The sequence below is a fragment of the Pelophylax lessonae genome, assembly GCF_965119305.1.
Source record: "Pelophylax lessonae genome assembly, chromosome: 1".
In the NCBI taxonomy this organism is placed as follows: Eukaryota; Metazoa; Chordata; class Amphibia; order Anura; family Ranidae; genus Pelophylax; species Pelophylax lessonae.
Genome location: NC_138768.1, coordinates 523,711,883 through 523,728,099, shown reverse-complemented (window position 1 = coordinate 523,728,099; position 16,217 = coordinate 523,711,883). Strand labels below are relative to the sequence as shown.

Sequence of the window (16,217 nt, the reverse complement as noted above, 5' to 3'; positions counted from 1 at the left end):
ACTCCTGAAGAGTCCACACAGTGATGTCCAGGTTGTCCTGTAGAGCAGTCGGAGACTCTGCTCATAGAAGAAGATCATCCAGGTACCCCAGCACCGCAATCCCCAGCTGTCGCAACAATGCTAAAACTTTTGTGAACTCCTGAGGGACTGAGGCGAGACCAAAGGGTAACGCCACTAATTATTAATGCTCCTAATCCATGGAAAAGCCCGGGAACGTGCTGATGTCTGACATATATCGGAATATGGAGGTAAGCGTCCTTGATATCGATAGAGGCTAGAAGATCCCCTTGATGAAGAGATGCCACTACCAAATGGATGGACTCCATGCAGAACTTCTGTACCCGCACAAAGCGGTTCAGGTATTTGAGATCCAGGATTATATGAACTTTGCCTTCCTTCCTGGGAACTGTAAACAGCTTTGAATAAAAACCCCAAAAACATTCCGGGATTGGAACCGGTACAATCACAATCACTCCTTGCAGTTCTTTTCTTCTTTTACAGACCGAAGAGACAATGTAGACCAAAACAAACGCAGGTTGGAAGGAAAAAACTTCTCTAGAGGATAAGACCAAAATTCAATCTTGTAGCCAGACCAAATCAGCTCGTGGACCCACCTGTCTTAAATCAGAGAGGCCCATGGGTCCGGGAAAAAAAAACAAAGACTCCCCCCCACCCCAGATAAGAATGAGGACGCCTCTTTAGCCAGAAGAGGACTTGTCTGCAGGTCTGGAAGGACTTGCTCTTGGCTTACCAGGCCAGGGCCTCTTGGAATCTCTGAGCCGGAAAAGAAGGACCAAGTGTGCAACATTCCTTGCCCCTGGAAGCCTGTGGGAGGAGAGTACTCTTCCCTTCCGTGACTCCCTTAACGATTTCATCCGGGGAAGACCCAAACAGGCGATCCCCCACAAAAGGGAGAGCCGCTAAGGCCTTCTTGGAAGCTTGGTCCACAGACCAGCATTTCAGCCATATCATGCGTCGAAGGACCACTGCTGTCACAGACAGCCTAGAAACGAAGGGAACCGCATGCAGAGAGGCATCACAAATAAACTGTAACCCCTGGACCAGTCTGGAAACCGGAAATCCACCACAGGTGGGACCGTCCACTTTTTTAACAGAGACTCTTCAAGGGGTACCTTCTAGTGAAAGGCTTAGGAACCACCACATTGTGTTTAGGGAAACCCCATGGATTTGCCTCAATTTTGTCAAAATAGATGGGAAATAGAAAAGCTTTTGAAGAACTAACTAAAGCTGAAGAAACAAACAGCTACTGTAAGTAAAGATAGAGAAAAAAACACTCAAATAAAATCAAAAAGAAGATAAAGGCTGAGACAAAAAGCCCCAGCACAGAAACAGCCTGCTAACTCCTGAAAGCTAGACAATGAAACTGAGGTATGGATACAGGAAGCAGGAGGGTATTGACTGAGGGGACCACCTTCTGGGGGTGGGATATGCTAAAAGCTTTAATATTGACATATTCTGTTGCCTAGCTACTCCTACGGAGCAAAGGTCAATTACCCCATAGTGACGAATATGGAGAGGCGGCGACTGTCGGAGGACATAAGAGAAAAATGGATTTTGGATTTTTGACTTATCGTAAAATCCTTTTCCCTGAAGTTCGTTGACAGATGCAGCTCCATATTCATCTTAACCATTGGGTAATGCTGCTCCCTACAGCAGTAGGACACTAGGCAGGAAAAATCCTTACCACACCGATGGGGCAGTCCCTGGGGGTATACACCCACTCACTCTTCTATAGGCATTCAGTTTTGTTGCAAGCAGAGTTAGAAGAAAAAAAACCCAACCTAACTCAAAAACAGAGGGGCGGGTGCTGCGTCTGTCAATGAACTTCAGAGAAAAGGATTTTACGGTAAGTCAAAAATCCAGTCTTCTCTACCGTTCATTGACAGACGCAGCTTCATATTCTTTTTAACCATTGGGACGTCCCAAAGCAGTAATAACATGAGGGGTGGGAAAACAATGCAGAAAAGAATGTAATTCTCAAAAGCTAAACTTAGCCAACCAGGTAACATGGAGCTCAAACAGGAACAACTGGAGCCAACCTAGAAACAACATACACCCTCAAAGAGAATAAATTATCTTTTAAACAGCAGCCTGCAAAAACCTTGCGGCTAAAACAAGCATCCAAAGATGCCAACACATCTACATAGTAGAATTTTGTAAATGTGTGCACAGACGACCAAGTTGCCACCTCGCAAACTTGTATCACTAACGCCTAATGGTGAAAAGCCCAAGAGGCACTCAGTGCCCTAGTAGAAGGAGGAACCTGACCCTTAATTGAATAAGCCTGTACCAACGTCTGCCTGAGCCATCTGGATATGGTCGCAGCAGAAGCAACCAATCCTTTCCGAGGTCAGTTAGTGCGGACAAAAGCGAGTCTGATTTTCCAAAGGACTCAGTAGCCGCCAGGTAAACCCTGATTAGCCTAACCACATTCAAGGAATGCAAGAAAAATTATTTAGGTTGCTTGGGCTTAGGACATAATAAAGGCAGCACAATGTCTTCATTTACATATAAATCTGAGACCACCTTAGGAAAAAACTACTGATTATGTCGAAGTACCAACTTGTCTCTGTGGACCACCAGATAAGGTGAGGGGCAGGATAGTCGATACTGTACCCAAGGAGCCACTAGTACGTCTGGTGTCTGCCAGAGGATCGCGAGAACGGGCTACAAACCTCTGTACGTTACTGTTAAGCCAAGAAGCCAAAAGATCCACATCGGGAGTCCCGCAACGAACACACAGCAAGTGAAACACCTCCGGGTGAAGGGACCATTCTCCCTGATCCAACACCTGACAACTCAGGTAATCCGCCTGCCAATTCTCCACTCCGTGGATGAGCACGGCGGATAGGGCTGGAACAAAGTTTTCTGCCCATATTAGGATCTCAGGCACCTCTTGAGCCGCCAGGACACTCTTGGTGCCCCCTTGATGATTGACGTAAGTCATGGCAGTGTCATTGTCTGATTGAATCCAAACCGGACTCCTTCCAGAGTGATTGTTCCAGTGAATCAAGCAAAGCTTTATTACTCTAAGTTCCATAATATTGATCGGTAGTCTGGACTTCTTTAGTGTCAAGGTCTCCTGGACATAGAGCCAGGGAGCAGAGCCACCACAGCAGAACACTTCTCGTGTTTTTGGCTCAGCAGGATCAGATAGACCAAAGATTTTTTATCCTTGTTCCAATTGAGAAGAAATTCTCTTTGCAGAGGTCTTGTGTGGAACTGTGCGAACAGAACCGCTGCAATGGTAGACACCATCAGGCCCAGCCCTCACATAGAAAGGACAATTTTCTGGATAGCAGGTGAATCGCCCTCTGCAATTTTTGCAGTTTGTCCAGAGGAAGAAACACCCTCGCTGAAGCTGAGTTCAGAGTCAGTCCCAGATAATCCAGTTTGGAGGATGGGACTAGAGCAGATTTCTGGAAATTGATGTTCCAACCAAACTCTTGCAGAGTCTGTATAGCGATGGTTAAGTCGGCCAGCGAAACTGAATGGGAGTCTGCTCCTAAGAGGAGATCGTCCAGGTATCCCAGTACCGCAATCCCCCGCTGTTGCAGTAATGTCAATACCGGAGCCAACACTTTGGTGAAGACCCTGGGAGTGGAGGCGAGACCAAAGGGTAACGCCACAAATTGATAACGCTCCTCGCCCACAGCGACCGACCCGGGGGTTTAGCGGGTGCCAAAAGACACCTGCGTCCCTGACGCTGTAGAATCATCTGCCATTTTAAGAGTTTCCCCCACTGAAACTATAAGTGCCTCCACCAGTGTTTTTTCAGGGCAGCTGCAGATGAGGATATATCATCCTTGCCATCCGAATCAGAATGCGATAACGCAGACCCCCTCAGGGTAACTCGCATCCGTGGTGGCCATATCAACCTCAGAATCCGAGGATACAGATGAGGCAAGTGAGGGCAGTGGGCGCTTTTTACTAGTCCTTTTTTTTTAGGACCATAACAACTTTTGACACCAGGGTTTTAAAAAAACGCCATTAACCACTTTACCTCCGCCCACAGTAATATTACTGCGGCAGAGTGGCTCGTTATCGTCTGACGACGTAGTACTACGTCGTCAGACACTCCCCCTTCTGGGCAGCGCTTGCGCGCCGCCGGAGGCTCGCTCCCGCTATTTTCATTCACAGCGGGAGTCGGGCCAGGGGAGGAGCAGCGGCGATCGCCGCTGCTCTGCCCCGATCGCCGGGGATCTAGTGTGTAAACACAAGCGGGCGGATCTCCATAGTGACAGGGAGTGACAGATCGGACTGTTCAGCATAGCTGGACATCCGATCTGTCCATGACTCACTCAGTCACCTCCCCCCCTACACGTCAGTAAGCACCAGGCATACATTAACCCCTCCCTCTCCAATAAAATTAACCCCTTCCCTGCCAGTGTCATTTTTACAGTAACAGTGCATATATATAGCACTGATTACTGCAGTAATGTCACTGGTACCCCCAAAAGTGTCAAAAATGTCAGTCAAGGGTCCGATCTGTCTGCCGCAATGTCGCAGTCCCGCAAAAAAAATCGCAGATCGCCGCCATTACGCGTTAAAAAAAAAACACCAAAAATGACAGAAATCTTTCCCTTTGTTAGTAAACGCAATAACTTTTGCGCAAACCAATCAAAATACGCTTATTGCGATTTTTTTTACCAAACATGGGTAGCAGAAAACAAATTGGCCAAAAATTTTTTAAAAAATTGGTTTTTACATCTTTTTTGGGGGGAATTTCATATAAAAAAAATGTTAAAAATATTGTTATTTTTTCAAAATAAACGCTCTTTTTTTGTTTATAGCGCAAAAAGTAAAAATCGCACAGGTGATCAAATACCACCAAAAGAAAGCTCTGTTTGTGGGAAAAAAAGGACGTAAATTTCGTTTGGGTACGGCGTCGCACGACCGCGCAATTGTCAGTTGAAGTCACACAGCGCCGAATCGCAAAAAGTGGCCTGGACGGAAGACAGCAAAATCCTCCGGTGGTAAAGTGGTTAAGGCAGACAAGGTTTGCGACCCGGAGGTCCCCGCAACACTCCATGTTAACCCGGGGACAGCGCAGTGTCATTTTAAGAATACTGCAAAAAACTGCCCCACACCGCTGCACCAGAGGTACTACAAGTCCCAGCACACTAAGCTGCAATATAGCAGAGTGAGGGAACGACCTACAGGGACCACAATAGACTCACCACCGCCCGATATTAGGGAGAGCAAAGCTGGTCTGAAATGTAAAGAAAACGATCCTCACAGGAAGAGGAAGTACCTGGGTCAGCACCAGAGGTAAAGCCTTGCCACTCACTGCTGTACATCATTCTCGGACTCCGAGAAAATGGCGGCCCAATGCATTTCAATAGGAAACTACTAAGAAATAGCTGCCGAGCCTAATACAGCTAATCTACAAGAAAATGGCAGCGTCCACGGCACGCCATGCGGTCTACAGGATCCCCTAAGGGGTGCAGCAATCAATCAGGCACAGGGGGGCCCTGGCAGGGATCCCCACCAGGATTACCCCCGCCCCCCAGCAGATCACGCGATCAGCAGCATCTGCCCCCCGAAGGGCCCCTACCACCTGCTACAGCCCCTGCGCCGTGCCCGACTAAGGTAGGGACCCCCTATGTAGTAGCCTGTGGGGGGAACCTTGGATGGTCAATGAAGGATGCTCTCTAGGGACCCCATATACAAGGGGGAGATGTGGGGGGTAACCCAAGGGTCCGATTGTCCCAGGGAGGGGCCAACATCCACCCCGAGACCTCAAGAGATATGGGAGGACACTACTCACCATATCAATGATATTCGGGGGGGTGACACTCCGGGCAGACCACCTCTCCACCCGTGGTGGGGTTGCTGACAGCCAAGGGATACGCTGCGACTCAAGCCAAAACAGGTCGTGTGCGTCCTGGCGAGGTGTTTCACTCAAGGGCCAGCCCCTGTCTAGTGTGGCTATGTTGTGGTGAGGCCTAGAGCAGAGCTGCGACCTGCACATGCTCGCTGGCCAGACTGGGAGACCATAATGATCTAGAATATTCAGTCCAACGCCCAGTCCGGCTGTTGATTGTAGTTCTCTCAGGAACATAACTAGCTAAAAAAATTTAATTTAGACAAAAGGTTTGCTTTTTACATAAATAACATGCTAGGACTGAAATCCCAGCAGGGAACTAGGTCCTTACTCCTGACTAGGCAGAAAAAACTGAATTCCTATAGCAGAGTGAGAGGGTGTATACCACCAGGGACTGCCCCATAGGTGTGGTAAAGATTTTTTTCTGCCTAGTGTCCTACTTCTGTAAGGGGCAGCATAACTCAATGGTTAAGAAGAATATGGAGCTGCATCTTTCAATGAACGATAGAGAAACATGTATTTATATATATTTATTTCACAGGAGCCTGCAAAGCATTGCACCCACAATCAGTGGATCGTGGGTGCAGTGCCCAGTTTCTGAAGACTCTATCTCTAGTTCTTTGCCCGTACCTCTGTACAGGCTTTCAATTGGAGATCTAGAGGAAGCGTCAATGGGCTACGAGTGCTCTCATTACTCAAATTCCATTAGGAACTACATTTTTTATTGATTCTATAAGCGCAGGAGAATACCTGTTGATCTGCCAGAAACGCATTCAATTTTTAATGCTTTAGGATGACAACTCAAACTCACTCTTTGATATCCACAACACAAAGGCTAATGATTTTGTGGTCCCAAAAAAAAAAACTAAGAGGGCTAATTCCTGTTCTTGAGATAACACATGAAGTGTACGAATGAGAGCTATACATTTCTTACATGAACAACAAAAAATGTTTTTGACCTATTGAATTGATATATTAAAATGCCTTCAATGCTGAATTTAGCAGTCCAAAAGTGAGAATATAAAGAGAAGGTCATTTTTGAGGTTTACATCCACTTTAAATTAGTTAGAGGATATTAACACAACTGCATAGAGTTCATGCTGTAATCTGTTAAGATTGTAACAAGCAGGATCCTTGTACTCTGTTATGTGAGTTGTAAACAAATTATGTTTGCTTTCAGTTTATTCACTTTAAAGTGGAACAGAAAATGATGGCACGATAAAAAAAAAAAAAATACAAATATGTAATTAAATGTGATTTATTACACACAGCTTAACATTGTACCTGAACAAACAAGATGGCTTTGGAAGTATCCCAATCCACATGACGTTACACACTGTCCTTCTTTGAGAAACAGAGATCCCGTACAGGCTGTGCACTCAAATCCATTGTTACAGCTGGAACATGTGTCTTTACAAGCTATTAGCACAAGTAAACACAAATAAAAATGACAGTCACAAGAGAAATACACTGCAATGAATAGACACATTCTGCATAAAGGGCATTAAAAGGCCGGTTGACCTCAAAAAGAAAACTCACTATGAAGTCACACTACACCACAGCAGTACCCTATGCTAATCAGATCTTACAACCATGCTTCTCCTCTGGTAACATACTTTTAGACCATATTCGCAATAACAGAAGCCTGTCGGGAAAAACTGCCACTGCTTTACATAGCTCCATCCTGTCTTCCTTCAGCAGTTTCCCTAAAGCACCATCTAGCGCTACAGGCTATTTCTATTTTCCAGAGGACCGCACATGTGCAGTGTGCTCTCTCTCTCCTGCCGCAGCTGCTGAGCTCATCCAATCTGACAGGAGACAGCATGCTGCGCACTCTTAAAGGATTAGGGTGTGCTCCTTCTCAGAAGGAAGACAGGACAAAGTAATGTAAAGCAATGTGATTAGCTATGACATAAAAAATTACAGGCGATCTGAAAGGCTTCAATCAGAAAAAAATGGTTTCAGCCGGCAGAGGACATGGCAAGATTGCCAGTTGTAACATTTAAAATTCCACCTGTGGTCATTTTTATTCAACAAATATGTCATGTATTCCATGACACAATAACTGTATTGTTATATTTAGGCAATCAGATGTGCTTAAGAGCATAATCCACATATTTAATTGATAATATCCATGGCAGATTATTTGAGCATGATGTGGATCTTGAGCCTTAACACGCATGTATGGCCCATTAGGTGTGACTAAATTTCCATCAATACGTACCATTCATAAACACATCACATGGCTCGAGGAGTGGCATTGTGTATATCAGTCTGGATTATCAATAGTGTAAACTACCACACTTCAGCTGCACACTTTTCTCCATAATCTGTGACTGCAAAGCTAGCAACTCATCAATATGACTGCTCTCTTTGTGATATGAAGGACCCTCAGTAGAGCAATTAACAGTCCCCTACATCTATCAAAATCATGATGCAGGTACAAAGTCTTTTCAGAGCCAAAATGTTACAATGTAATATACACTATATTACCAAAAGTATTGGGGCGCCTATCTTTACATACATGAATTTTAACCACTTGCCGTCTGCTCACGTTGAGCCTACTGCGGCAAAGTGGTTCGTTATCGTCTGACGACGTAGACCTACGTCGTCAGACACTCCCCTTTCTCGGCTCGCTCCCGCTGTATTCAGTCACAGCGGGAGTCGGACCAGGGGAGGAGCAGCGGTGATCGCCGCTGCTCTTCCCCGATCGTCGGGGCATCGAGTGTGGAGATCCGCCCGCCTGTGTAAACACAAGCGGGCGGATCTCTGAAGTGACAGGCAGGGTCAGATTGCAGGGTTCAGCATAGTTGAACCATCGATCTGTCCTTGTGTCACACAGTCACCTCCCCCCCCCCCACACGTTAGTAAGCACCAGGCATACATTAACCCCTCCCTCTCCAATAAAATTAACCCGTTCCCTGCCAGTGTCATTTTTACAGTAACAGTGCATATATATATAGCACTGATTACTGCAGTAATGTCACTGGTAACCCCAAAAGTGTCAAAAATGTCAGTCAGGGGTCCGATCTGTCCGCCGCAATCCCGCAAAAAAAAAATCGCAGATCGCCGCCATTACGCGTTAAAAAAAAAACACCAAAAATGACAGAAATCTTTCCCTTAGTTAGTAAACGCAATAACTTTTGCGCAAACCAATCAAAATACGCTTATTGTGATTTTTTTTTTTACCAAACATAGGTAGCATAAAACAAATTGGCCAAAAATTTAAAAAAAATTTGATTTTTACATTTTTTTGAGGGGAATTTCATATAAAAAAATTTGAAAAATACTGTTATTTTTTCAAAATAAACGCTCTTTTTTTGTTTATAGCGCAAAAAGTAAAAATCGCACAGGTGATCAAATACCACCAAAAGAAAGCTCTGTTTGTGGAGAAAAAAAGGACATAAATTACGTTTGGATACAGCATCGCACGACCGCGCAATTGTCCGTTAAAGTCGCACGGTGCCGAATCGCAAAAAGTGGCCCAGACGTAAGACAGCAAAATCCTCCGGTGGTAAAGTGGTTAATGGCATCCCAGTCTTAATCCGTAGGGTTTATAATTGAATTGGCCCACCCTTTGCAACTATAACAGTTTCAACTCTTCTGGGAAGGCTGTTCACAAAGTTTAGGAGTGTGTCTACAGGAATGTTTGACCATTCTTCCAGAAGCACATTTGTGAAGTCAGGCACTGATGTTGGACGAGAAGGACTGACTCACAGTCTCCGTTCTAAGTCATCACAAAGGTGTTCTATCGGGTTGACGTCAGGACTCTGTGCAGGCCAGACAAGTTCATCCACCCAAACTCGCTCATCCATGTCTTTATGGACTTTGCTTGTGCACTGGTCCAAATCATTTGGTGGAGGGGGGGATTATGGTGTGGGGTTGTTTTTTAGAGGTTGGGCTTGGCTCCTTATTTCCAGTGAAGGGAACTCTTAAGGCGTCAGTATACCAAGACATTTTGGACAATCTCCTGCTTTATATGACCTCCCTATGACCTTTAGTGATATACACTGCTGCATTTATTACAAGGCAAGAGCATAGATACTGTTCATAAGCTTTAGTGAACTCTGTTGGGGGTGCACCAAGAGACTATACCTTGGCATGCAATCTGGCTGACCTAGGCCAAATAAGAATATGGTCTCATGATCATGTATAGTACCTCACAAAAGTGAGTACACCCCTCACATTTTTGTAAATATTTTATTATTTCTTTTCATGTGACAACACTGAAGAAATGACACTTTGCTACAATGTAAAGTAGTGAGTCTACAGCTTGTATAGCAGTGTAAATTAGCTGTCCCCTCAAAATAATTCAACAGACGGCCATTAATGTCTAAAACGCTGGCAACAAAAGTGAGTACATCCCTAAGTTAAAATGTCAAAATTGGGCCCACAAGTGTTAATATTTTGTGTGGCCACCATTATTTTCTAGCACTGCCTTAACCCTCTTGGGCATAGAGTTCACCGGTGCCTCATAGGTTGCCACTGGAGTCCTCTTCTACTCCTCCATGATGACATCACAGGCTGGTGGATGTTAGAGACCTTGCGCTCCTCCACCTTCCGTTTGAGGATGCCCCACAGATGCTCAGTAGGGTTTAGGTCTGGATAAATGCTTGGCCAGTCCATCACCTTTACCCTCAGCTTCTTTAGCAAGGCAGTGGTCATCTTGGGGGGTGTGTTTGGGGTCGTCATCATGTTGGAATACTGCCCTGCGGCCTAGTCTCTGAAGAGAGGGGATCATGCTCTGCTTCACTATGTCACAGTACATCCCAGAAAGAAAAAATCAACACTAGCAGCGCTAAATGACTTAGTCTCTTAAGTCCCAAAAATCGGATCAATAAACAGATCTTCAAAGATAGTAATATTGCAGTCTTGTGGACAATATAGGTGAAACAATCCTCCGTGCTCAATATGCAAAATATGTGCACCTTCACCGCACCTGTGGTCCCCCTAGGTAGTACTCACGTACCTGTAGGTAATAAACACTGCGCCTTGTAGGTTTGTATACTGGCATATCTCCCAGACACCGATCCCTTTAGCAACAACAGACCATGGACCACTTGTCATAGACAGCACCGACTCTCCTGATGTCTCCCAACATTTTGCCTTTTTTTTTTAGTCCTTGGGGAACAAATGTTTCTGACATATGGGATACAAACAGACGAGACGAAGGACGACTGTCGTGATCTCCATCCAGATTAAGAGTTGGGAACTCAAGCCATTGCACTCTTTCAGTACTCTTCACTGCATATTAAGCTTAAGTTTAGCTGAGACCAAATAGTTCCTTTTCCCTTGCACACACTGGCTGAGTCTTACTAAAGCTGGTTCACACAGAATATGGTGCAGCTGAGGCAAGACACTAAGGCTGGGTTCACACAGCTGCAAGGGGTGGCTCACAGCAGGGGTCCAGTTTGTCCCTGTTCACCGTTTCAGGTCCGATTTCAGTCCAAATTTTTGGCTGAATTTGGACCTGAAATGAACCAGAGGACGCACAGGACTCCTGTACAATTTGCCCTGGAGATATGTGAACCAGCTCTATAGAGAGCCGGTCACATTTTCCTGACATGAAACCCGCATCCAATTCGCAATAGTGTAAACCCAGCCTTAGGGTGATATTTTGAAATTGCTGATCATCCACACCTGAATTGTATATTGCGCATAAAGACATTTTCTTCATTTTTGTGGCTTAATCGCTTGATCATGTCAGTAAACCACTGTTTATGCACTTTCTTCACTCTTGATAAAGAGTAAAGTGATGTATTCTCTTAATGTTTTAGATATAGCGCTGCATTTTTAATTTTATATGTACTTTTGGTGTTTGAATATTTGTACTAACTGCACACTGCTGCTTTCAGACGATTTAAGCACTAACATTAGATTTATTGGAAAAATGCTTTTTTATTTTGCCTGCACGTAATTGGGTATTGCTTGCAAACTGAAATTTCACCACATTTACCAAGCTCTGGAGAAAAGTGCTACTTCTCTTGCAAAGTGAACAACCTAAGTGCCTTTAGTAAATCAACCCTGTTGTCTCTACATTTCTGGCTGGTATGTGACAAAATTGGCCACAGGTGCCATTGATAGTTAACCGTATTGAACAGAAAGCACTGTGTGTCTTTGGTCAGAATATATATCGTCAATATAGTCAGTCAGTATAAAATGCAGTAAATGTTTTTCACAGATTAGATTTTATGGTTGCAATAATATCCTCAATATCCACATACTTTTGAACATTAGATTTTATGGTTGCAGTAATATCCACAATATCCACATACTGTGGAACCATGAAAAACAAACAGCTTTCTGTCACAGCGGCCAAGCTGCAAGACCATGTTTTGGCACATTTACTGCATCTCTCTTTTAATGTAGAATAAACATAAGACACATTTTTTCTGGTGCATTACCCAGGCATGTTTGGCCGTCCAGATAGAATCCAGGGTCACAGCTGTGCACGCAGCGTCCCATCTGCAAAAAGTAAGTTTCATCCCGACACATGTCACAGTGGTCAGCGGACTGAGAGCAGGTTAAACAGTTTGGATTACATAGCTCTGAAAAAGAAAATCAGCGATTATGGGAAAAAGTATTATCTTATGTGTCACAGCATACTGTCTATAACAAAAAATCTTAGCTATACATAGTATTATATTTACTGTATGTTCAGATTCAGATTCAGAATACTTTTTTAATCCCAAAGAGAAATTACTAATGTGACCTTATCTGTCAAAGTGGTCTAAACTAAAGTTTACACAATAGATACAACATTTCTATTTTTTTACAAATGAGAACAGATTAATTAGTAAACACTTTTAACGTGTTAGCATATGTAAGCATGGCTACAATAATTGCATCACAATATTAACCTATCACTTACAGCGTGATCTAAAACTGGCCATAGATGGATTGAAATTCAACTGCTTCAACAGGGACTGAATGAATTTCAATCCTTGTTTGGCCACTAATGTTTGACAGAAGTTGATCCAATGTTTTTTCATGCATATCCTAAAGTGTTGCTACTTTTGGGTTCAAAGGTGTAAAAATATTTACATTTAACAGAATCCTTTGAGTGATACTAAAGTCTTGTTTTTTTGGTTTAAAAATACCAAGCATGTCATACTCACCTGCTCTATGTAGTGGTTTTGCATAGAGCAGCTCCGATCCTCTTCTTCTCGGATCTCTCACTGGAGCTCCTGCCTCCTCCCTCCTGCCGAGTAGGGATACCCAAGCCACTGCTCTGTGTGTCCATTCAGACACGGAGCTGCAGCTCGGCCTTGTCCCCTCTCTTTCCTCATTGGCTCACTGACTTTGACTGACAGCAGCGGGAGCCAATGGTGCCCGCTGTGTGTCTCAGCCAAACAGGAGGGAGAAGAGTCCCGAACAGCCGAGTCTCTCGTGCAACGTCGCTGGATCGAGATGGGGCTCAGGTAGGTATTAGGGGGCTGCTGCACACAGGTTTTTTTTTTCCTTCTAAAAGCATAGAATGCCTCAAAATGTTCTACCTTTAGAACCACCTTAATATTTTTAATTGCATGAAATTCTCTTTCATTAAAATAGCCATACACAACTAGAAGACCTGCACTGCCGGTCAGTTAACACTGGAGGATGTCAGAAGAAATGGTATGATTAAGGCTCCATGCACACTAGATGCTCAAAGATCGCTAAAAAAGACTGGATTTGGCATAATTTTTGCTGTGTTTAGGAGAGTTTTCAAAAGTGTTTAGGAGCAGTAGAATTTTTGTAAGGAGTGGGCGGCCGCCAGTGTCCTTAAAAACCAATGAATAGCTAGTTGTTAAGGAGCAGGCCTGGCAATCCAACCACCCTGTCCTTAACAATTGATGACTCATTAGCTGTCAGAGGGGTGCCCCACAGGCAGCTGAATGTAAACAAAACAATTACTGGCAATAAAACAGTGCAGGGGTTGCTCTCCAAGGCCCTTCAGGTCTGGTATGGATTTTAAGGGGAACCTCCCATCAAAATGTTTTTAAAAACGCTGTGGGCTACCCCCAAAATCCATACTAGACCCTTATCCGAGAAGGCCCCCCCTATGCCAGGCCATTACACAACATGCCCATGCTGATGAGGACAAGGGCCTCTTCCCCACAACCCTGAGCCGTTGGTTGTGGGGGTGCCTTTTCAGAATCAGGAAACTCCCTTGATCCCACCCATCCCCACATGTAAATGGGTATGGGGTACATTGTACCTCTACTCATTCACCAAAAAAGTGTCAAAAATTAAATAAAAATGCACCTACAGTTTTTGACAAGTTCTTTATTTATTCAATGTAGATCCATCTGAAATTACGATCAGCCGACGATCTAGAAAAAAAAAAGGTCCACACCCGACTAACGCTCCAGCCATCTGACAGCTCTGTCACCTCCTGCCACTTCATAATCTAAGGGGCGGGGAATGCTATCCACCTGCTCTATTCTTTTGCTTATTTGATCACGATCTTGCCTGCCAATTTTGTACCATGCTTTGTTTCTGGCAGCTGTTAGCTGTTGCCCCTCCTCAATGGCCATCATCTCTTGTTGGGTTCTTTACTGACCACTAGGCAGTTCCTAGGTTCCTGCATTTCGGCCCTTTTTAGGGTCTATATTCACCTGGTAACACAGAAAGTACCTACTTTCTTGCAGTGAGAAGATCACTAACAAATCATTTTCTTAAATAACTTTTTTAATGTATGAATCATATAGTATTCATGTAAGGTTTGTTTCAATTAGTAACACAAAAATATCAACCAAGCATACCTGGCTTGCATTCTGGGCAGCACTGGCCTTCAACATTCACTGCTAGAGTTCCAATAGGACATGTGGGACAAGATGCAGAAAAGCAGGTCACCTGACCATTCTGACACTCACATTCAGCGCATGGGCCTTCTTTCCATTTCTCTCCATTCTTCAGTGAGCAAGTGATTGGAAAAAGAAACAAGTAGAACAGAGCAGATCAATCATTGTACACACAAGCAGCTACCAAGATATCTGGTATGCAGTATCAACTACTTTGAAGCCCTTATGCACACTAAGTATTTAAACACCACTTTGAGGGGTATTTGACGTTTATTTTTCCCTTCCTCTAAACGCCTCTCCATGTTAATCTGTGTGTCCTTGCACACATAGATGTTTACAGGTAGGAGTGTTTAGAGGCAAACAAACTTGCACATTCAGAAGAAAAAAACTCTGAACGCACACAAACCTGTGCATTTGTCTAAGTCAGGGATTCCCAAACTACGGCCCTCCAGCTGTTGCAGAACTACACATACCATTAAGCATTGTAAAACTTTGACATTCACATACATGACTAGGCATGATGGGAATTGTAGTTCCTCAACAACTGGAGTGCCATAGTTTGGGAATCCCTGGTCTAAGTGATAGGTGCGTTTAGCTCTTGAGCATTCATTCACTTTAATGGGTAGAATAAATGAATATGTTTACAAAACGCGGCTCAAAGATGGCGTCATCAAGAGCCAAATTATCTTTGACAAAACTAGAAGGGCAGAGAGGGAACACACGCCACTACGCATATGCGATCCGGCCACAGCCATCTTGGATTCTGAAATATGAGTTGTCTATATAATATGAAGTTACTGGTTGTCATATTTTCATTGTAAGTGCATTAACCACAATAAATTGGTGTTTTAATTAGGATTGCACTAAGGAGAGTGTGTCTTTTTCTTTTTCATAATACTATGCCCAAATATACTGTATATATATATATATATATATATATATATATATATACAGTATATGTATGCACAGCGCTTTATAACAATGTGGCAGTATCATCGTTTGACATGTGGTTTTAGGAGGAAAGCTGGATATATTGGATTGATATACGAGCGCTGCCATTTGATTCTGGTAAGCATCCCTCTGTTGCACACTGAGGTGCTGTGTGGTTTATCATTAAGAAGTTTGGTGGCGTTTGGTAGCCACATCTGTCACTTCCCTCATAATGAAAGAATGACTGGATTCAGTTTTTGGCACATTTGGATTTTTGTATGTTTTATTTTTAAAATTTTTAGTGACACATAATATTTTGATATATTTGCATTGCACTATTGTATTGCATATACTATTTAATTTATCTTAGCGCTGCACTATTGTTTTGTGATGTTTATTATGCTATGTATTATAGTATTGTGCAAGCTCAATTGTTTTTAATATCCAATAGAGCCCTAGCTCAGTTTTTTAGTTTGTTTTAATGGATGTTTAAAGTCTACAACAAAATGGTTAATTTAGGTACAGAAAACATGAGTAAATGCAGTTCTCAATTGTAAAACAGATAAATCTCTAATGTGAAACAGTAAGTCAGGGATATATCCATGCATCAAGAAGCTTGACATAAGTTTAACAGCTTCCAAACACCATCAGCCTGC

General features: G+C 43.6%; 1 protein-coding gene across 1 annotated transcript in view; it reads right to left on the bottom strand.

The window, feature by feature from the left end:
* FRAS1 (Fraser extracellular matrix complex subunit 1) overlaps positions 1–16,217 on the bottom strand; it is an 843,167-nt gene that overhangs the window by 489,882 nt on the left and 337,068 nt on the right. The window contains exons 12-14 of the mRNA XM_082266873.1: positions 14,593–14,740; positions 12,253–12,396; positions 7,133–7,267 (exon numbers count right to left, since the gene is read on the bottom strand). Of these exons, the coding sequence (XP_082122999.1) occupies positions 7,133–7,267; positions 12,253–12,396; positions 14,593–14,740 (427 nt within the window). The remainder of the gene's footprint in view (positions 1–7,132; positions 7,268–12,252; positions 12,397–14,592; positions 14,741–16,217) is intronic.